The sequence below is a fragment of the Camponotus floridanus genome, unplaced genomic scaffold (genome assembly GCF_003227725.1).
Source record: "Camponotus floridanus strain SB8 unplaced genomic scaffold, Cflo_v7.5 scaffold62, whole genome shotgun sequence".
In the NCBI taxonomy this organism is placed as follows: domain Eukaryota; kingdom Metazoa; phylum Arthropoda; class Insecta; order Hymenoptera; family Formicidae; genus Camponotus; species Camponotus floridanus.
The window spans coordinates 647417-671008 of record NW_020229792.1 but is presented as its reverse complement, the minus strand read 5'-3'; the positions used below and the strand labels follow the sequence as shown (position 1 = coordinate 671008).

Sequence of the window (23592 nt, the reverse complement as noted above, 5' to 3'; positions counted from 1 at the left end):
AAATGTATGCAAAAAATTTCTTATATACTATTTCTTATATACTAAATATTTAAGGTCGGATATACAAACAAGCAAAAATGAGTCAGTCAAGTTTGAAAATAGAATTTTATTAGCTACGTAGCAAAATACCTATTTATTTAAATATTTGGCGTCACACGATTATCAGGCTAAGATCGTTTATATTAATATACAATATGTAAAATGTGCCATATTGGATATGGGCAGTGTCGTTACGATGAACTTAGACTTCAAAAAAAAAAAAAAAAACGAGATTCATACGAAAGATATAAATATATATTATTTTACATGCTAGAGTAGTACGCTAGAGGCACTTGCTTGTAAAGTTATACATATAAAAAAAAGAAAAAAAACACATATGGCGAAAAAGAGGAAGCGCTCGTGGGAAAAGATAAAAGAGCGGGTAACGAGCGGAGAGGAGGATGGTTCTCGAGGGGAAAGAAGTTATCCAGGATGTAAAGTGTAGACACGACGAGGGGGACAAGGGAATAGGAAATAATGAAGACAAGACATGGTTGCGGAACACATCCGGCAGAAAGAATCACGAGAGAGAGAGAGAGAGAGAGAGAAAGGGAGAGGAATGCGTCAGTTCTCTTTATTTCCCGACGCGAATCAAGCGAGTCCTCTGAACTTCCATTCCGTTGTTCCATCGCGTGACGTTACCGCTCTTTTCTTGCTCGTTATCGGGGATCAAAACCGGCGCAATTGCAACGAGTCTAATTTTCCGCACTGCACCTCGCGACGAGATGTATTTTGCGCGATTCGCGTTATTTTACCGTCTCGAATAAACATAGAGATCGTTTTCGCATAGAATCTCCAGCATCGAGATCTGAACTTTTGACGAAATTAGGTTCGGTCTCAATCGCCGTTCGTTTATACTCGTAGTGATATTTTCGCTTCTATTCTCGTGTAAGAAAAAAGGGGCAGAGGAGAATGTATCGTGTGTATATGTGTGTACATGTGTGTATGTATTTCTTTGCGTGTAAACGGTGGCGCACGTGGTGTGTTTTACGTATTCTTTATACAAACTTGGCAGCGACTTATTCGGGACCTAAGATTGCCCGCCTTTAGAGTTTGCTTTTCGGGGCTCCTGAACTGCTGGCCGTCGTCTATAGTAACCATCCAGAAGCTGTACTGATTAGAATAGTAATGGCAGTGTCCTTTAGCGCCGTTACACTCGATGAACGGTGTGGCGCGGAAGTCCTCCAGGCAGGAACCAGGACTCGACAGGGACTGGCCACCGCCCTGGGCACCGGCGCCGGTGTGCTAAAACGATCACGAAAATATTTACTCGATAAATAAACCCCTCCGAGTAAGCTTACAAAGCGTTTAAACATTTCAACACTTGTTAAAGTTTTAATATTCGCGTGGCTCGAAGTCGTAAGCCAAATCTACATTTTCTGTGCTTAAATAGAATCAGAAAATTATGCTTCTTTAGTTTATTCGAATGTCGTTGAAGTGCTGAGAAATTTTGATATGAAGAATGTCTTGGATAAAATGGATCTCTTTCGGCAGAAACAATCTTTGCTCCGTGAATGATGAAAGTTTGTTTTATTTCGGACATGATTGATCTTCCTGCGCGTGTGAATTGAATAGCGAAGCGAATTCTGAATTTAGGTGATAGTAGAAAAATAATTGTATAAATGTGAAATGCTCAAGATGTTTTTTATCAAAAAGCATCACTTGTTTAATAATATCAATATTAATATCTTAAACATATACGCTCTCTCTTCTCTCTCTATAATCTTACACATTAAACTTATTTGATTTATATATGATTTTAATTAATTGCTTTAATCTTGTTAATTTTTATATTAAATATGATGAATAATAAATGATTTAATTTTATTCCATTTCTTCATTTTTATAGCAATGTAATAAATTCGATATTTTCCTTGCATCTGATTTAATTTCATTCAAAGTTTTACATCTTTTATGCAGTTTCATAGTTTTAAATTGATTAAAGCTTTATTATAATTTAGAATATCTATTAATATTTTTTTATATCATGGAAAGAATTAAAAACATCATTCATTTTCATCATAAATTAATATAAAACGCAAGATACATAAAGTTTCCTTGTGCGCTGTAAATAAAATTCAAGGCAAAGGTTACTTACCATTACGAAACTATAACCGATCCAAAGAGTGGTCCATCCAGTCGGACATTCTGGAATGCTTATCGATTGACTGTGTACCGCTATCACATTAGCCGGAACTTCGCACACCACGCATCTACGTGAAAATTGCAAAATTGTAATAAGTAAACTTGCGTAAATTATTATCTAAGTGTCAGCAAGCTCATATGATGCTTATAAAAATGCATATTTATCAAGTTTTTTCAACTTTCAAATTCAATTTTATTTTATAATAAAAACTTTAACCAGATATTTAATTATAGAGATATTTGAATTTGAAAGAATTAATTAATATGTTACTATTAATTAATATTAATTAAATATTATATTAATATATTATTTTAATATTAATTAAATATTATATTAATATATATTAATATATATTTATATATATATAAATATATATATATATATATATACTAATAATTAATATTTAATTAATATTAATTAATATATAATGTTAATATTAATATATAATACATATGAATTGATATATTAATATATAAAAATTATAATATAAAAATAAGAGAAAAAATTGAAAGACAAACTTTTCTTGAAGGTCTTTCGGCTTTATGTTCTGTATCTTGTATAAATATCTACTCTAAAAGAATACACTTTTTTGTGTATTCGAAACAAAAATCTCGACGGGATACAACGCGCATATTGAACATACCTGGAGATATAATCTCTTATCGCTGTTTCCTCGACAGGCATCATGGGAATTGGACTATTGGTCGATAGCCAGTAAGAACGATCATTGCGACTAGCATAATGGCAGACGTTATTGACGTCGCAGAACAGGAAGGGCATCGTTGAGAATTTTCTGACACACGAACCGGCATAACCTGTTTTGCAATAATTTATATGACAAGTTGGATTAGTTTGCATAAAAAAATTTTAATTGCGCATCGATCTGCCACGATTATAATTTCTTTACACAACAATTTGAAACAAATCACATTATAGGTTGTAGTATATGATGTAAAGGTATAAGAAAAAAACAAGCATAACAAAATGCAAATATGTATTAGCTTATTAGATGCTAAACAGTCTATAATCGCATAAAAATATGTGGCGCAGTGCATATAAGTTCGCTGAATAATAAATTGAAGCGTATAATATTTTCAAATACCAGCAATGACACTTTAAACGATAATTGAGATTATCAGCACGAATCTAATAAATCTCTAGCAAATTGCACGGAAAATGCAAGTCAGAGATTTTGACGCGTTTATAAATATAATCCAGAAATATTATAATAATATTATAAAAATTAAAAATCTGTTAATATCTTTTTATGATTCGATGCACAGTCTCAATTATATTATGTTAATTTTTAAATTGAGCTAGAAATATTATTAAATATTCCAGAATTAATTATTATTAAATATCAATTTAAATAAAAATAAAATATTATTTTGAGCAAAAATTGACAAGATGATGCGAAAAACTTACCTAAATCTTGAGAATGTGCCCTTTCGTCACCATCCGTGTAGAGTAAACTGTATCCTTCCCAGAGCTTGATATGGCCTGGCTCACAAACGGGCACAGCTTGGCTTTGACTGTGTTTGACTAGAAGGATACCGGTGAGATAATCAGGTGTCGTCTCGCACGGTGCACCAGGCTCTCCAATAAGTCCCGGCAGACCGACTGGACCTTGAAGACCTGGTAGACCGGGCGCGCCGACTGGTCCAGGTAATCCTGACAGTCCAGGAGGTCCTGCTGGGCCGATGAAACCTTGCTCGCCTTTGATACCATCCAAGCCGGGGAAACCGGGCGGACCCGAAAGTCCTTTCTCTCCCGGAGGACCAGGCGGTCCAGATGATCCTGTGAAGACATTTATGCTTTAAATTTTAATTATGTCGTACATAAATAATATAATCTTAATCTCATATTTCAAATTTATTTTCTACATAGAAGGCTAATGTGGATATTTTTTGTAGTTTATTTTCTTGTATTTTCTTTATATTTATATCTGGAAATATTTAAATATTTATATTCTAAACTATATATTTAATTTTAAATTATTTATTTAATATATAATTATGTATAATTTATGTTTTAAGATATCAAAATTTTTTTATAAACTTATGAAATATATATTTTATTAGAGAAATTATAACAAAATATACCAGGATATCCGCGATCTCCTTTAGGTCCCATCGGCGGCTCGATACAGTCTTCACCCTTTTCACCTTTTTGTCCTACGTAACCAATGGCACCCATCAATCCGATTGCACCAGTATATCCTCTATCACCCTTTTCGCCAGGCGGTCCAGGTAGACCATTAACACCGTCCCAACCTCTTTCACCCTTCTCTCCTGGAAGTCCATCCAATCCACTTGGTCCTAAAAGTAAATTAATTAATTAAAAATAAAGAAATAAATAATTAAATTATAAAAATAAATAAATTATCGCCTCTATTGTTTTTTTAAATATATTTGTGTTATCATATGATATTTAAAATATTAATTAAATGATAAAAAGAAGAGATCATAAATTATAATATTTATATATATAAATATATTATTTATTTGCTAATAAAAATATTTTTTAGAGAATTATAAAATAATACATACATATATATATATATATATATATATATATATATATATATATTTATTTATTTATAATTCATTAAAAATAAGAATAATATTGAATACCTGGATGACCAGGTTCTCCTCTTTCTCCTGGAGCGCCAAATAATCCAGGCAATCCTTGATCACCTTTTGGACCTCTTTCACCAGTTAATCCTGGTACACCTTCTAGACCTGGAGCTCCGTCGCGTCCTGGTGATCCAGTCAAACCTGGTGGACCTTGATTACCTTTTTCACCTTGTGGTCCAACCGGTCCGTAGGGACCAATATCTCCCTTTGGTCCAGGCAAACCGGGCAATCCTGGCTCACCCTTTTCTCCAGGTCGTCCTGACAATCCATCCCTACCGTGCTTACCCAAAAGACCTGGCAGACCTTTTTCACCCTTTATCGTAACTCCAGGGATTCCAGGAATACCAGGAAGTCCTTGTTCACCTACATAACATATATAAAAAATGCTTCGTATAAAAAAATTCGTACAAAATATTAATAAAACTATTATAACATATATTATAGATAAATAATTATAACTTAAGCTTTTTCTTCAAATCTTCACTATATATATATAAACACATTAATATCTTATAAATTTTTTAAAATTATTAATTAGAGAAATTTTATAAACTTTTTAATTTTAATAAAAATATAAATTTTTAAAAAAATATACCCTTAGGTCCAGGAGCACCATGAGGTCCAGGAGATCCTTCTGCTCCAGGTAAACCTCTGTCACCCTTTTCGCCATCATAACCAGCAATACCTATTAGTCCTTGATCTCCCTTCTCTCCTTTTGATCCAGAGAATCCAGGGATACCTGGCTCTCCCTTTTCACCCTTAATTTGAACTGTTGGTCCCGGAGGGCCACGATCTCCTTTTTCTCCTAGTGCTCCAGAAATACCAGGCAATCCGACAAGTCCTAAAATTCAGTTTTATTTGGCATGACTTATTGCTTTATATGTTCTGCTCCCTCTCTTATATATTAATAAAACATTATTAAACGCATATAAAATAAAAGGCACTAGAATAGTTAAATAAAATAATAAATAAAATATAATAAATAAATTAATTAATAAAATATAATAATAAATTAATTAAAATATAATATTAAATAAAATAATTAAAATATTGATTTACATATTTTAGAATATTTAATTAGTATATTTAATTAAATTACGAAAGGATCTTTAATTTTAACAATTAAATAAAATATATTATAATATATATTATAATATATATTGTAAAATATATCATAAATATATAAATTTTATCAAATATTATGTTTTTTTACCTGTCTCAAATGACATTTATACAGATCTGATAGTTATTTCTTACCTGGTAAACCGCGATCTCCTTTAACGCCATCAAGTCCAGGTCGTCCGGGAGAACCTATCTCGCCATTAAGGCCTGGGAAACCAGTTGCTCCCGGTGGTCCAATATCGCCAACTTCTCCAGGAAGTCCATCTATTCCGGGTGATCCTGGTTCTCCAGGTATACCTGGTGAACCCTATTAATAATAATGAAAAGAAGTTAAATAATTATATAAATTGAAAGGAAATAATTATAGCATTTCGCTTTAATACTTTTAATTCATATTATTTAAACTTACCAAATCGCCTTTTAGTCCAGGGAATCCTCGTACACCAGTGTCACCCTTTTCACCTTGAAATCCTGGCAATCCGTCCCGACCAGGCGTGCCTATTTCTCCTTTCAATCCAGGCAATCCATCACGACCATTACCTGGTCTGCCAGCTTCTCCCTTTGCTCCATCGATACCGTCTCGTCCTGGAGGACCTTGAGCACCTCGTATTCCAGGCATTCCTGGCTCACCTTTTTGTCCTTTTTCCGAAACTTGTCCTGGTTCTCCTTTCCTTCCCTGATTACACAATTAATTGTCGAATGCATATAGTAATATGTTTATGAATATGTGTATATAATTATGAAGAATAGATGAGAGAGACTTACCGGTGGTCCTGGTAAGCCAACGTCACCTTTAGCTCCTTCATAACCAATAAGTCCCGGTAAACCAGGCGAACCGGGTAATCCTTGATCTCCTTTCAGGCCGGATATGCCAGGGCGACCAGGTTTTCCTTCCATACCTGGTAATCCAGGGAATCCTGGCGAACCTTTATCTCCATATTCTCCTTTTATACCCGGTTCACCATCCACACCAGGTCTACCTGGAGTTCCAGGCAAACCTCGTCTGCCTGGATATCCTTTTGGTCCATCAATACCTGGTTCACCGCGATCACCTTTTACGCCTGGGAATCCTGGCAGACCCGCTCTACCGGGCTCGCCCGGTAATCCTGGCTCGCCTATAATGATTATAATTAATTTTTAATAAATTATAATAAATAATCATTATAAATTATCTTTAAAACATTTAACAGTTAATCCTTAACATTCTAATAAATTAAATTATGACATTTTATAAGATTTATTAACTTACTATATATTAAATAAAAATATTTTTATTTGCTATTGAAATTACAAATATTTAAACAAACTTTTCCTTTTTTTAAATGTTTTTAAACTCAATAGTAAATAAAAATATTTTTGCTTAATAAATAATTTATAATAAATTATGAGACATAAATAGAAATATTTTTGCTTAATAAATAATTTATAATAAATTATGAGACATCATAATTTTTAATTTATTAAAATTTGTTATTATCGTACCTTTGCTTCCGTCGATTCCTGGAAGACCAGCTACACCTGGAGGACCAGGTGGACCAACTGGACCAGTATCTCCTTTTTCACCGGGTGCTCCCGGTAAACCATTTATTCCCGGTGCACCGATGTCTCCTTTCTCTCCAACAAAACCTGGTAATCCTGGATACCCTACTGGACCTTCTTTTCCAGGTGGACCTGGAAGCCCCTTCTCTCCCCTTTCACCCGGAGGACCTGGTAAACCAGGACTGCCCTTCACAGATATTCCGGCCTCTCCTTTATCACCTTTCGGAGCTGGGGCACCTGGGAAACCTCTAGGTCCTTCTCGACCAGGTTCTCCTGGGAAACCCATAGGTCCCATATTACCTTTATCACCACGTGGGCCAGGCAATCCTCTCGGACCTACAGGTCCAGGAGCACCGATTTGACCGGGTACACCAGGTGGACCCTAATTTTTGAATAATAACATTATTAATAAAATTATATTTCTTTATGTATAAGTGTATAATATTAATTGCTATTTGCGAATTTCAATAATGTGTTATTTCTTAAATATTGAAAGTTTAAATTATTAATCCGATAACTTACTAAAATGCATTCATAAAAAAAATAATCATATATGTGTAATGTTAAAAATATTAAAAATATTTTTAATATTAAAAATATAATATTAATGTATGATATTAAATATTTTTACTATACATATATACATACATATATATATATAAATTTTGTCTTATAATTTTGTCTTGACAAAAATATTTTTTTCATAAGTTTTTTTAACTAGTATACATACCGAGAAACCTTGCAAGCCTTTATCACCAGGTAATCCATCTAAACCAGGTGGTCCAGGTTCTCCCTTGTCTCCAGTTAAACCTCGATCACCTTTGAAACCTTTCATAAAGCGAAGTGGTGGACATTGACCTAGTTACAGAAAAATTTATAAATATATCTTTTATATCTTGTGAAAAAAACATATATATATATATATATATATATATATATATATATATATGTGTATATATAGGTACATAGGTACGTATACATGTTTGACATATTTTTAAAAATATATAAAGTCTTCTAAAAAACTGATAAAAATTTAAGAAATGAACGAAATCTTACCAGCTTCACCCTTAATACCATATAAGCCAGGTTCTCCTTTTTGTCCTACAAATCCTGGTCTACCTGATTCTCCTGGTTCACCCTTTACGCTTAATCCTTTTTCTCCTTTTCGTCCAGGTGTACCTGGTCTTCCTGGAACTCCATCTTGTCCTGGGAATCCACGATCTCCCTAAAAAGTAATAATTTTTTAACTTGACGTATGGAAATTTTAACAGAAAAATATTAATAACTTTTTTAATTACTAGTAATTAAAAAATTAATCTTACTGGAGTGCCTTTAAGTCCTGGGAATCCTTCAAATCCGGGTCTTCCCTTTTCTCCCTGAGGTCCTTCTGGTCCTGGCGGGCCTTGTCGACCAGATTCGCCGCGCGCTCCTTTATCACCTTTTTCTAGCTTAAGCATATTCCATGTCACTGTCGCTGGAGTTCCAGATTCTCCTTGAGGTCCTGGAGCACCGGGTATACCATCTTTTCCCTTATTGAAAAATTAATACATTTTTTATTTGATAATTACAATATATATATATGTATCTTATATAATATACATGCATATATGTCAAGACTAATAATAATTAAATGTTACAAATAAAAATATGTATAATATAATATTTTATATATATATATAATATAAATATATAAATTTAGAAAAATTATCTAAATTAATAAAATAAATGTTTTGTTTTATAGATTTATTAATATTGATTCAAGAAATTATGAAAGCAAAAATATTTTAGAAAAATCCTTAAAACTCAAAGGGAAATTTTTTGCTATTGAAAAGAAAGTAGAGATTTTATAATAATAATATAATTTAAAACTATAATTTAAAATTCAGTATATCAATATATTTTTCTAATACAATATCTTTTTTTAATACAATATCTTTTTAATGAAAAATCTTATTTTGAGATCAATTCTATTTAAATATATTTGTCCTAAATGTATTTACAAATAAATGAAATCAAGATGTATATTGCATTTTGTTATATTAAAATACTACTTTGAGCAATAAAATCTATATCGGTTTTATCATGTTACTTTATATTATATAACTTAAAGTTAAAAAAGTAAAATATCTTTGAACGTATATTTAAAATACATTTAGCATAGGATAATTATATATAAAAAATGTATTAATTATAAATTAGAATTATTAACATACTGGTTGTCCCGGAGGTCCAATTGCGCCTGGTAGTCCGTCTAATCCAGGTTCTCCAGGGAAACCGCGTTCTCCGGGCGGTCCTCGAGGCCCAGTAAGACCCGGAATACCATCTGCACCGCGATCTCCTTTAACACCTCGCAATCCTGGTAAACAATCTATGCAACGACCGCCAACATCTCCTTTCTCTCCTAACTCTCCAGGAAGGCCTGGTATACCGTCTCTTCCTGATGCTCCCGGTTCTCCAGGCTCACCGGGCGCACCGGGAGCTCCTGGAATACCATCTAAGGAATCTCCCGGTCGGCCTCGGACACCCGCATAACCCCGTTCTCCTTTCTGACCTTTCTCTCCATCATAACCAGGCGTTCCATCCATTCCTTTCGGACCCTATTCCAGATATATATCATTTATATATATATATATATAATTATTTTTATAATTTAATTTTTTTAATTACTTTTTAAATAACATAACAATCGTATATATATATATATATATATATATATATATATATAATAATGAAATATATAATTATATTTACCATTATCGATAATCCTTTTTCTCCTGGCGCTCCTCGCGGTCCTGATGGTCCTGGTGGTCCGTCAAATCCACGTGGTCCTGGACCTCCGGGAAATCCGGTCAAACCAGGCTCACCCTTTCCACCTTTTTCTCCCGGTAAACCTTCTGGACCTGGAATGCCAGGTAATCCGGGACCTCCTTGTAAGCCTATGGGACCTCTTGGTCCTGGATCTCCAGAAAAACCATCTGTTCCTCGCGGTCCAGTAGGCCCTGGAAAACCACGTGGTCCTTTTGGTCCTGGTGGTCCCGGTCTTCCTTTACCACCCTATAATATAATATTTAATAAAATCATAAATTAAAATTTTATGAGCATAATACTTAATAATTATGAAAATAATTATAATAATTATTATAATAATAATTATGAAAATAATTATGATAATAATCTCTTTGTCTTTGTACGTGTATTAATATAATATGTATATTAATTATATTAAGCTTAAAAAATAAGACTTACTCCTGGTGGGCCAGGAGGTCCTCGTAATCCTGAAACACCCATCGGTCCATCTCGACCGGGTTCTCCTTTCTTGCCAGGGCGTCCAGAAAGTCCTTCCAATCCATCAATACCTCGATCACCTTTTCGTCCAGGTGGTCCAGGAGGTCCAGAAAAACCATCTCTACCCTAAAATTTAAAAAAAAAATCCTTTCTTCATATTCTTTTTTTATATAATATCATAAATTTTTTTATATAAATTATATAAATTTTTTACATTTTTAATTTTTTATATCATAAATTAATAATATTTGTTATATATCATTTTCTTATTTTTTTATACTTTTTTTATACTTATTAAATCTTTAAAAAATTTTAATATACTCACACGAATACCTGGAGCTCCTGGAAGACCCTTTTCTCCTTTTTGACCTGATCCTCCGGGTATACCATGATCACCTATAAATCCTGGCTCTCCTTTTTGCGCTTCCGGTCCCATTTCACCCTAAATGTTAGAATCGAGTTAGATTCGAGCGTAACACAAAACGGATAATATTTCTTCATATACCTTATCTCCTTTTTGTCCTTGTTCTCCAGGCGGGCCAGTTACTTCCGTTACTTCTGAGAATGGCATAATAGGCGCAGTTGTACCAGGAGGTCCTGGATCTCCTTTTTGACCTTTATCTCCCTTCAGTCCTTCGAATCCGAGACCCATGTTACCTTTCGCTCCTTTCGGACCTGGTAGGCCGGGAGTACCCTGGATTTATATATAATAATGAAATATATGTAGGATTATTTTTAAGGAAACTAATTTAATTGACAAATTTAAACAATACTTACGTAAGAGCCTCGTTCACCCTTCAGGCCAGACGGGCCTCGTTCTCCTTGTAAACCAGGTGGACCGGGAGGTCCTCTTACACCGTCCATACCAGGTTCACCTTTTTGTCCCACGGGAAAAGAACCGGCATACGCTGGCTGTCCCTTTTCTCCTTTAGGACCGGACACTCCTCGAAAACCACGAGGTCCCGGTTCTCCGGGAAGACCGTCACGTCCGGGAGCACCCTAAAACATATTATAAATTTGAAATATTTTCTCATATTAATAAATATTAATTGTAACATTATTATTTAAAAAAACGTATTAACAATATAATCGCTTTTAATAAAACATGTTAGAATTATGAATAATAATAATAATATAATAATAATATAAATCATTATTATTGTTATTATTATTATTATCATTAAATCATAATTGAATGAATTATTATTATTATTAAATAATATTATTGAGTTGTTTATGATATTCTTTAGTTTTTATAATTTATATATCTTCACATTTAAAAAGTAGATATCTAATAGGAGATACTAAATTAAAAACTAATTATAGAATATAATTATTTTAAAATTCTCTTTCATTATTAGATAATACTTACATCCGTTCCGTTGCAACCATCACGACCGGGCAAACCAGGAGATCCCGGTGATCCTTGTACTCCAGGCACACCATTTATACCGGGAAAACCAGGCATACCCATTTTTCCCTTTAATAACATAAAATTATTCCTTGGAGAAAGTTTGAGTTAATGTCATCATCATATGAGAATCATATACACGTACTCTGTCACCTTTCACACCATGCGGACCTTGCGGGCCGGGATCTCCTTTTTCACCTTTGGGACCGAGAAGACCCTCCGCTCCTGGGAAACCTCGTTGTCCCTTAGGACCTTGCGGCCCGATTAATCCAGGCGGTCCCTGAATAAAAATATGATAAATTGAATTATAGATGAGAATTTCAAAAATTATATTATTTCAAAAAACATTAAAATTCCATAAATGTGATTAGGAAATGATAAAATGGTTTTAATGATGTCTATCTTATTTTGTTAAATTTTTAACTGTTTACAAAAAACTTTATAAGAGGAATGAGAATATAATAATTATGAAATATATACATGTATATATTTCATATATCTTCATTATAAAGAAATAAAAACAAAATAAAATGCAACTATATTTTTCAATCTTCGTAAAAATTACATTTAAATATTTAATTATCGCTTTATTTTTTAAGTTTTATTGTCAATTCTCGAAAACTAACCCGTGAACCTTTTTCAGCGAAACACTTGGGCACACAGCATCCTGATCCAGTGCAATTACTGGGTGCTCCAGGCATTGGCACCACATGATAATTGCTCTGATAATTGTCGTTGTCTGAGAAACCACCTCGGCTGCCATAAGTAACTCCACTACCACGACCGCTGCTTTCACGACCATAAGAATCCGCGCCTCTCGGATCATAATTCTCCCCATAACTGCCACTGTAAGTATCACCGGAACTTCCTTGGCCATAATTGTAAGAACTTCTTCCCCCTCCTCCTCCTCGTTCACTTTCACCGGCACCTAAACGAAAATTACGAATAATTATAATTAATTCAATCAGGGGAAAAATGAGCTACGAACAAATATATCTTTAAGAATGCATAAAAAATGTAAATTTTGAAGAAAGCTATAGAAGAGAAAAAATTTAAGATTTAAAGATTTTTCTAAAAAAAATCTAATTCCGCTTAGCTATAAAAAATATTCTCAAATATAAATTATACATTTTTCCTTTGCATATAAGCTTTTTCTATATTTAACGATATTTTATAACATGTATTTTTTATATCAACTTTGAAATTTGAAATACGCAAAATACGCTTTAATTTGTCTCTCATATAATCCACCATCAGGATGAATTACCGCTGTATGTCTCATAGTATCCTTCACCATGACCGGTAGGATAACTGCCTTGTCGATTTTCGTCAATTCCTGATCCTGACGCGCCGCCACTATCAGGATATCTGTCGTAGCCGCCCTGCGATGATCGATCGTAAGGATATCGGTTCGGATAACTTTGACCGTAAGAATTATTCCTATTTCTATAGTAATTCCATAGTTGAGTTCTCTCTTCGGGAGTGGTGTAATGGTCAGCAGAACTGACGTTCCGCTTTCTCGGGTCCTCGTATCCTAGACATGTCAATCAATAAACGTAATTTTTAATGGTAGCTTCCGATACTTTCATCAGTCATTATATTGCCAAATTTTGAGAATGAAACAATGATTCGTTACACGCGATGAAAACCGATATTCAGCTCGGAGAAAAATGATACAATATGATATCATAATAATATATTCTTTAATTAAATAATATTTTTTGCACGAAATAAAATATACTAGTGCTTAGAGGAGGTATATATTGATTTCTTTTTATTTCGCAATATAAATTTTTATTCAAAAATATAACTACATAGAAAAATGTATCTACATGAATATTTTTTTATACGAGAGTTTTCACTTTTCTCTCTCTCTCTCTTTCTTTAATTATTTTAGTTGTAAAAAATTGATATATTAATTTCATCACAAAATTATCATGTATGACACATCATTATTCTTATTATAGAATCGAAAACTCAATTTCTTTATTCCCTAGTGATCAAATCAAGGGAAGAAGGACTAGATACAATTGTGTATTATACATCCTTCTATTTCTCACATAAATTATAGCAGCGAAAATGAAGCGGCATGTTGTCCAAGTACCTTCGTTGTCCGTAAAAAATCTGTCTCTTAAATTGTCTCTCCATCCCAACGAACTGTCGTATTCATCGTCGTTAATGTTTGAAGGCGCTTCGATATCACCTCGTTCCAGTGGCACGACCGGTAGCGGCCTTGATGTGTTAAATTGCTAAAACAAATATTCGTAGATGAGAAGTTCCGTAAATGGTATCACATAAGTACACGTAGTAGGTTGCGATCAATAAAACGCGATATTAGCGACGGATTAAGGGTACACCGGGGCGTACGACAAAAAAAAGCTGCAAATTCTCGTTTGTCAACTTCGCTGAGCAAAATATGTTCGGACAATAATACCGCGATTAACGATGTGTGACAGAAAGCCACGTGTTCGGGAATTTGAAAAGTATATCATTTAAAACATTCACATCGCGCTTGTAGAACATCATACCTAGTCATGGTCAGTTAAAACCAGCAATTCTCGTTTTAAAAAAAAATTCTCGTTTTTCGAGATATTTTCGAGGCAATAACGCAAAATATACGAATATCAAAAAAGTGAATTTCGAAGAATTTATATCAATTAGAGCAGATATGAATTTTAATGAATCTGTGCTTCACAATATTTTTTTTGCATTATATTATGTATGAAAAATAAAAAAAGAAATAAAAAAAGTAACATTTTTATATCAAAGCTAAAACTATTGAAGAAAAATCAAGTCTAAAAATTTGTGCATTGCATTCAATACAATATAATATAAAATCATGCATTGCATTCAATATATTATAATATAAAAATGTTTTGGGTCTAGGAAAAAATGAGATTATGATATAATCTCATTTTTTCCTAGACATAAAACTATTTTGAGTCTAGGCAAAAATGAGATTATATCACAATCTCATTTTTGCCTAGACTCAAAATAGTTTTTGTTCGCCGTAGATTGAATCTAAACGATTGCGCATCTAACATATATTTTTAAGATTTGCATAGCGAGTTTATTTGCATTTAATATACATTTGCATTTACATAGAGTTTATAGAATTAATAACAGCAGGATATATCTTCTTGATTTGCGGAAAATCCAACAGCAAGAGTCGTTCACTCGAGCACGTGCGAGTGACGGTTTACTCGTATAACATTAAGTTGACCCCCGGCAACCCTCGCGTGGTGCGCCCATTAAATTGGTATTCTTATGAGATTTATCGGTATGCGTTCCATGACATACACAAGAGAACGTACGGCGTGGCTGTAAATTTAACTCGCATTTCGTGCGGCCAAGATTTACGCTTTATCCACCGAGAGCATCGTTCTTCTACGGCCTCGTGGCAAACGGTACGATGCCGCAAAAAGAGCCGTTTTACCGACCGATTGTACGCTTACGGAAAGGAGAGAAGATAAAACCATCTCGGCGTTAGTGGTCATTTCTAATGTCTTCATCGTGTCTCTTTCTTCCCTTCGTTTCTTGCGCTCTCGCGTCCGTTTTTACCGAGATTAATTATGTTATCAGATCGGAACATTCCTGAGAGAATCTCGTTTTGCAGTCGGAAATGTGAGATTAACGCTTGTTAGTTGCAACGATGTTATGGAGACGAGTAATGAAGTCAATCCAGTCAAAATTTTAATTAATTGAATTTCCACAAATTTTACGTAAGTTGCCGCTCTTTAATATTTACTTCATTTTAGCACCAAATTATTTAAAAGAGAAATATATAATATTATTTATAATTATATATATCATTCTATTTTATTACAATTTAATTAATATATTCGGAGAAACTTGAACCCTGAAACTAATAAGGATACTTATTTATTTTTTGTAATAATTATCTGCGTTCTTTTCAATGACTCGTCGCGGTATTTAAATATATCGCAAAAACGGAGCAATTCAAGTAAGGTAGCTTGTATGACGAAAATTAGATCCATTCATTAAAAGCCTTGAACAAGGTTGTATATTGTACGCGTATCATTCGCATTCAACGCGAAGACGAGATCAAAACAACAAGATTAATTAGCGGAATGCGTCTTTCCCTACGAGAAGCATTCATTTCGCAGCGATGCGCGTCATCATTTTCCCCGAAAGTCATTGTCCTCGTTTTCATGGTTTTGTCCTTTCCTTTTTCTATTCTCGAAGATGGCACGCGCTGACAGGAAGCGCGCGGGGAGATAGCCGGTTATCATCCCGAGATGACGTGCCGCCCTCAAAGCGAGACTGCATTGCATGCACATGTACTGCATCATTGTATTATGATAGAAGCGACGAGAGTGTCCTTTTAAAATTTCATTCATTCATGCGCGCCGTACGACTCGAAAAACTGCGCCAGCTTGTGTTATAGATACAAAAAAATCACTGACACTCCGAACCATAGATCGCGAATGCAAATTTTTTAATCACATCGAAGTAGCATCTTGTATGACATTATTGGACAGATAATAGATTGCTATCTTGTTTGATTATTAATTTTTCGTTAATTCCTTCAGATTTATTCTGGATTAAATCGGATAAAAATGTGACAGCTACTATAAAATATTCTCTCTCCTTCCACGACTTTTTAAATATTAATTTTTCTCTTTAAGATTTTAACAGCTGTTTATTATCCTTAAGTTTCAGGTTTGGGGAGAATTAAAAGTTAATTTGAAGGCATTGGGGGATAAAGAGAAAGGCTATAATTTAAGAAATATTCGAGGATTAATAATCGATAAATCAATTTCCATTTTTTGCGAGAGAAAGTTTATTCAAAATCCCCTAAAATATTGCGAAGCTGGGATTATACCTCTCACATAAATTATCTCGTATTAAAGATTTATTTATACATCGAACATTAATTTCATATCTAATTCCCTCTCTCTCAAATTGATCCATCACAAAATCCGATGATACAAATGTACGCCATTTAAATCGCGCAAAATAGTTTACGTCAAAGTGGCATAAAATTGTCAAATTGCTTTCTCTCTCTCTCTCTCTCTCTCTCTCTCTCTCTCTCCTCCCTTCTCTCTCTTTATCAATGTACTCAATTTCGGCTTATTGCGCGCTCATACGTCATCATGTTCATACAGATTGTGCGAAAGGGGGAAACAGAAATCAAAGCCACGCGCGGAAGTTGCTCGTGTCGACCGTAAACCCCAAACCGGTAGGAAAGCGACACAGGGAGGTTTTGTCTCAATGATAAACCCAACATCGGACAATAGATCGACCGTTCTATAGAGATACAGCCACGCTGTGCGAATCTGTAAACCGTGAAATTATCCTGCCCGACGCGATTCATGAGATGCGATTTATGCAGATGATAACTGCCAACACGAATTGATACCGCGGATAATGCGAGAAGTAGAAGGATTAAAAGTTTCAATTTCACATTCATGTTGAATTGCACACGAACAAGCTGCTTCCCTTATATGGACGTATAAAAAGTCCTAGAGCGAATGACGGATGGATGCGTTTTATAATTACCAGGTGTCTGTAAGAAATTATATGACGTGACCGACAATGTATGATTACTTTTATACAATTTTATACTGAATATAAAGTGAATTCTGTAGGATAATTAATATTTTTGTTTATTTGGCTTCAGTTTGAAAAAACTTCAAATTGCAAATAAAGAAACTTTAAAAGAATTATATTGTTCTGAAGATAATAATAAATCATACAGAGACAGGTAACATTAAAAAATAATAAATTTTTATCTAAAATTTGCTATTTGAAAATAAAGTTTATCAAGAAACTTTATATTAAAAATTAAATAACGCGAAAAAATGGAGCAGACGAATATATAAATTTTCTATTTGAAAATAAAGTTTATCAAGAGACTTTATATTAAAAATTAAATAACGCGACAAAATGGAGCAGACGAATATATAAAATTTCTATCAATGGGAAATCAGCTTCAATATTTCATCGGGTTGTTTAAAAAAACTTTATATATCAAAGAAATATTATCCTTATTATCGAAGGAAATTCTTATGAACCATTATTTATTAAATTTCTATCAGTGAAAAATCAGCTTCAATTTCGTCGGATTGTTTAAAAAAACTTTATATATCAAAGAAATATCCTCATTATCGAGGGAAATTCTTATGAACCATTGTTTAAAAAGCTCAGTAGCATAAATTCACGTTAACCGAAAGACTCCTTGGCATCGCGAGAGAAGAGACCGGGTTGAAAATCAGCGGCTTGATCTCGCAACGCGTGATACAGCACCGTGACCGGACCGGGTTAACGTCCCTCGAGCTAAATCAAGGCTCCCTGATACTGATCGGTCGATTTACAGCCATTACATCGACGGTTGACGACGCAAGACAGGCAGTCAGGCGAACGATTATACGAGACCGGGCGATTGAAATTCGCTCGTGCGTCGAGAGGACGCAATTCACGACGCTCGTCAGCAATTTCGTTTGACGAAACCACTCTAACCCAGTTCTCTTATTTTAGATATGTGATATCTTTTCGTGACGGTTCAAGAATTGTCCCTTTATCGCCTATCTCGGCCGCCTTCGTGAATCCGCGATTGCGCAACGTCGGAGAGACGAGAGTACATTGTGACCGACAACACGATGGATCCACTCTGCGAGTATCCCCCTTCCCTTTTCTTTGTCCCGTCCCCCTCATCGGCGACCTTTTTCACCGTCTTCTCTTCCTCTCGTCTCTCTCGGCCTTCTTTTTCTTTACCGCCTCTCGCCCGCATCTCTTTTTCATCTTCGCCGTCAGATCCGAGGCCCTCGCTTAACCATCACGATGTCGCCGACGCTGACGTTAACTCTACGTGGGATGAGATATACGCTAATTCATTACTCGACATTTTTTCTGACCCCGTGGCACGCGCATTCGTGAGCATAATGCATAGCCAGCATCGAATGGCGAGATACTGGTGCGTTTGCCGATTTTAATCTGTTAACATGCCGAATTATTTGCGGGGAATTTATCGCGGATGTTTAAGGAATACACAAGAAATTTGCACGGAGTCCTCTAGATATGGAATTTTAATTTTACGAATTTTTATTTTAATTTTAATTTTATAACGTTGACTGTGATTCTTGTATAATACCTTATAGTCAAAAGTTTTGTAATCAGATTTAATCTTTATCATGGAAGATAAAATGAAGGAGACTTTTTCCATCTTCTTCGAGAATCACAAAAATTAAATAGGGATATTAAATATACTTGTTAATTTTTAATATATGATCCTCAGCCTAATTAAAATCAGATAATAAAGATTTACTTTTTGTTCCGACAATTTGATTTGCCAAAATAATATGAATAATATGAGAGAGAAAAATGAAAATAAAAATAATTGAAACAAATTATCTAAAAATACATGGGTTATTCTTCAAATTCTAAACTTCAATTAACAATTTAATTTTCTAAATTTTATAAATTGCACCGAAGTTTCAAGGAACCCCCATATTTGTGAAAAATCTTTAGAATAAAAGTGAAATTGCAGAAGGAAAGAATGATCGCGAACAGGTGGATGAGACGATGTTGTCTTATTTCGGTGCGCTTCCGCAAGGACTCCGATACTGAGTATATTAACAATAAACGAAGAAAAATCACTAGTTCCGAGCTCTCGAGCTCAATTGCCGACTATTTCCAGTAGTGACTAAGCCAGGTCGCGGCTCACGCGCGCGTGTGTACAAAGAGGGGGGAGCCGGAGGGGAAAGGGCGCGTATGTGGTAATAAAATTATAGCGAACGCAGTTACGGCGCCGTAGGCGGACGGGTCTACAAGAGACGACTGCCCTATTTCAGATCTAACACCTTTCTCGCTCCCGTCATCTGTGTGACTTCTTACCGGAAAAATCTAGGAAGGAGTAATCGCGTCAAGGAAGAAATGATTGATCCAGAATGCAATAGTAAATTGTATGCAGGAAGAGTATGACTGATGAATGAATTATCTAATCTTGCAAAAAATCTGCATAAAATGTCTAAAAAATTTCTAAGAAATGTTCCAAAGATGAGAATGTTTAAATTATGTGAATAGTTTCTCATGCATTTTACAGAAAGCTGTCGAAACAAGCAACACTTTGTTTACTTGCGGCATAATTTACTTATTTTGTAGGCATTGCAGTTGCGTGTGTATTGGAAGTCTGTCTACTAGTCTGCAGTCTACTGCAATAAGCGTTACGTAGATGGCATGCAATTGACGTTACTTTATAGGCAGAGGGTCCTGGGTGCTTCCTACTGTGCTATTTGGCTGCGGTTGAGCATTTCGAGGAACTAAGCCGAAGAAAAGCTGCGAAAAGGCGACGCGAATGCTGATGACAGAGGAAGCACTTGGGTGCTACTGTCGAAAGATACTTAAGCGATCTTGTAAAACACGCTTAATACAATAAATAAAAATCACAATTATCGAAATAATTTGAAATAATTTGTCTTTATTCGACTTGGAACAAAAATCAAAGATTTTCAGTCTTGCAAAATGAACGTTTCTGTAAAAAAATACAATTTTCTGAACAAATAACGCGTCTATTCAAAGTCTCTATTTAATCTAGCAAGAGCAACATTGTGATTTTAATTAACGATTCTACGGATATTTTTTTAGCGAATGATATTTTGCGAAAATATACGAATAACGAAAATTAATCGACTCTAAATTTATTTGGAAAGTGGATCTAATGTCTACATGTATCGTATTATTGCTTTTGAGGACAGAAAAAAAATCGAATATCAAGTTGCATAATCAAGTAACAGATAAACACATCCAGTTAATATCGGTTGTTTTGCCTTTCGTATTTTATTATCCCTCTTATATAGGCGTCGCGATGCAACGAGCGATCAAATACACAGTCCGAGTTAGCGAAATCCTGGTCACTGTTTTATTACATCCTCCGCGATCACCGCTATATTTGTCACATGCCTGGTAATTTTCCATAAAATGATTCTCTTATCGTCGAGCAGTAGTGTAACGTGCTTAAAATACAGACTCCGCCACTTACATGAAACCCCTCTCCCCCTTCCCACTCCCCGCGTCGCTTCTCCCCTTCATGACATTTCGCGTACGAACGAAACGCGATGCGTAACATTCTGTTTTTCAATCTCGAGAGCTCGTGTGCGCGGATTGTTTCGAAATTACTGCGAGAATAATTTGAATATTAATTTCGCAAAACGCACGATAATCATCCCTTTGATAACGGGAGAATTCAAATTCAACCTTTCGCCGAATCTCGCACTCTATCGAATATATATATATATATATATATATATATATATATATATATATAAAGTCCTTCTCTAAAAGGGATGATGCGTCAAAATCGCACATGATTGCAGCAAAACTTCAATCGCGATTTAGAGCTGGCTTTTTTTTCGTTTAAGGCGAAGGTGTCGCAGAGCGCACATGACACAAGGTGGGTGTCGCTAGAATGCATGCATCAAGCGTCGTATGAGGTGCACACGCGTGCACATCTGGCCGATGAATGGATCGACGAAACAAATCGCGAGCCAGTCGAACCGGTCGTGTCAACGGGATGTACCGCAAGATCGCGAATATACGCAAATTGACGTGAAAACACCGTCCCCCAAATTACATCCGCGATTCCCGACTTAATTACCTGTCACGATCGCGATCGATCAAGATATCGATCGAATAGGATTAATGTGTCATCGATAAAATGTGTCTTGGGATATTAATTAAAACGGTGTAATGTGCGCATTTCGGATACATGCGATTTTGCAAAAGAAATATTCGACTTTGAACGGAATTTAAAAAAATATATTTTTTTTAAATATGGATTAATATGACATGAAAAATACTCAAGTATCGAGCTAGGATTTTTTTTATAATTCCATGACCGTTCGCAAAAAATCAGTGTATACAAGTTTAATACGTACCCCACTAACTATCCCGGCCAGGCAAACTGCGGATGCGATGAATCTGAAAGCAGAAATGCGCAACATTTATATTTTAAAAAATTGCATGGATTAAGTAGATTAAAGAATAAAAGAATGAATCGAAAATGAAAAAAGTGTGAAAAAATAAAAATAAATCTTTCCTTAAAAAAAGAAAAAATTCCTCGATAGAATCTTGACAAACTATTATCATTAAATTAAAATATCAAAAATTAATTTTGCAGCATCACTTGGGAGAGAAAAATCATCCTACACATCACTGCAATTTTCGCGCGAGTCAACGTTGAGAGGTCAAAGTGCGGTGTACACGATTTCGCAAGGTGCTGCTTCTACCTCGCGGAGGATCAACGCTGTCATCGAGGCAAGGAACGGAGTAAATATTCATCGCTAAAATAAAAAAGGAGAAAAAAATCTCGGCATACACGCACGCCCGCACCCGCGCACGTACATTACCCGGATGAAAAAAATGCGGGCGAGAAGCGAGGAATCACACGGGTGGCACGATTTGCGGCTGCGTCGAGGCTCGACACCGGCAGGACGATCTCCTGCGCGCACGCGAGCTCGGCTCGTCTCGTTCGCACCGCTCGCGATCGTCCTTGACGTCCTCTCGTCTTTCCGCGGAAGCCCGCGCGCACCGGGGGTGAAACTATCCCCCTCCGGGCGACGAGCCAAGAAGAAAAACGGGCGACAGGCGAGAAGGATCCAGAAGAGGAAGAAGAAGAGGCAGGCGAAGGAGAAGACGAGGAGACCGAAGGCGCGACGGAATCTCGGCGAGGGAGAAAGAAAATAAAATCGGTAGAGCAAACTCACCGCAATCCCAACCGGGTCATGTCGACCTCCCTATTCCTCGACGGGTCTAGGGAGCCGAGTAGCACAGGCTTAAAGCACGAGCACCGCACAGACAGGCCAGTCACAAAATATCGCGCGGAACCGGGCACCGAGCGGACCGATGGTGTGTGCAGACCGTCCCATCCAGGGAGGGCTCTGAATGGACTCCGGGTGGAGGGAAGGAAGGAAGGTGGAGGCGGCCGTCGCGCCGAGCCACGCCAGCGCTAGAATTCCTCCGCCGAAAGGACCGGGCGAGAAGAAGAGAGAGCCTTCTCTCGAGCCTTCCGCGACGAGCGACGTCCGTTCGTTTTCCCCGACGTCGACGGGGGATCGTCCCCTCTTCTCTCTCCTTCTATCTCCCTGGTCTTTTCGTTCCTGCGAGAAGAGAGTGCGATCGGTTCGCTCCTGCTTCCCTGCCTCCAGCTAAACTCTGGACCCCGAGACGGGAAGAAGAGGAAGAAGTCGACGAAGAAGAAGAAGAGGAAGCTAAAGGTAAAGAGGACGCGAGAGGAAGGAGAGGAAGGAACGAACAGCCGAATCAACGGAGTCAACCCGTCTCTCGTCGGGGTTGGTAGGGGAACGAAGAAGAAACGACCGAAGAGAGAAGAGAAACAGGAGGAGGAAGAGAAGGAGGTGGTAAAGCGCCGCTGGCCGAGCTCTCCGCTCGCTCGC

General features: G+C 35.8%; 1 protein-coding gene across 1 annotated transcript; it reads right to left on the bottom strand.

Moving 5' to 3' along the window:
- Window positions 1–45: 45 nt before the first annotated feature.
- Window positions 46–23116, bottom strand: LOC105254669 (collagen alpha-1(IV) chain). The gene is made up of 27 exons (XM_025413213.1): window positions 22903–23116; window positions 22075–22117; window positions 14283–14427; window positions 13446–13712; window positions 12805–13106; window positions 12324–12458; window positions 12140–12247; window positions 11545–11766; window positions 11273–11461; window positions 11093–11209; window positions 10729–10893; window positions 10234–10536; window positions 9696–10079; window positions 8805–9011; window positions 8539–8707; window positions 8213–8340; window positions 7426–7864; window positions 6709–7058; window positions 6353–6619; window positions 6079–6250; window positions 5417–5662; window positions 4819–5184; window positions 4288–4503; window positions 3611–3982; window positions 2829–3000; window positions 2138–2252; window positions 46–1284 (listed from the first exon to the last, which is right to left on the bottom strand). Exons 1-27 carry the CDS (start codon window positions 22920–22922, stop codon window positions 1027–1029), a joined length of 5877 nt encoding a protein of 1958 aa, XP_025268998.1. The 5' UTR covers window positions 22923–23116; the 3' UTR covers window positions 46–1026.
- Between the last annotated feature and the right edge of the window lie 476 nt (window positions 23117–23592).

Excerpts from the sequence above, each read along its gene's own strand:
- LOC105254669 (XM_025413213.1), bottom strand. The coding sequence starts at position 22,922 with ATGACCCGGTTGGGATTGCG. Across the intron at positions 11,767-12,139 it reads ATGGTTGCAACGGAACGGAT|GGTGCTCCCGGACGTGACGG; the intron begins GTAAGTATTATC and ends AATATGTTTTAG. Across the intron at positions 7,865-8,212 it reads AAGGCTTGCAAGGTTTCTCG|GGTCCACCTGGTGTACCCGG; the intron begins GTATGTATACTA and ends TTCAAAAATTAG.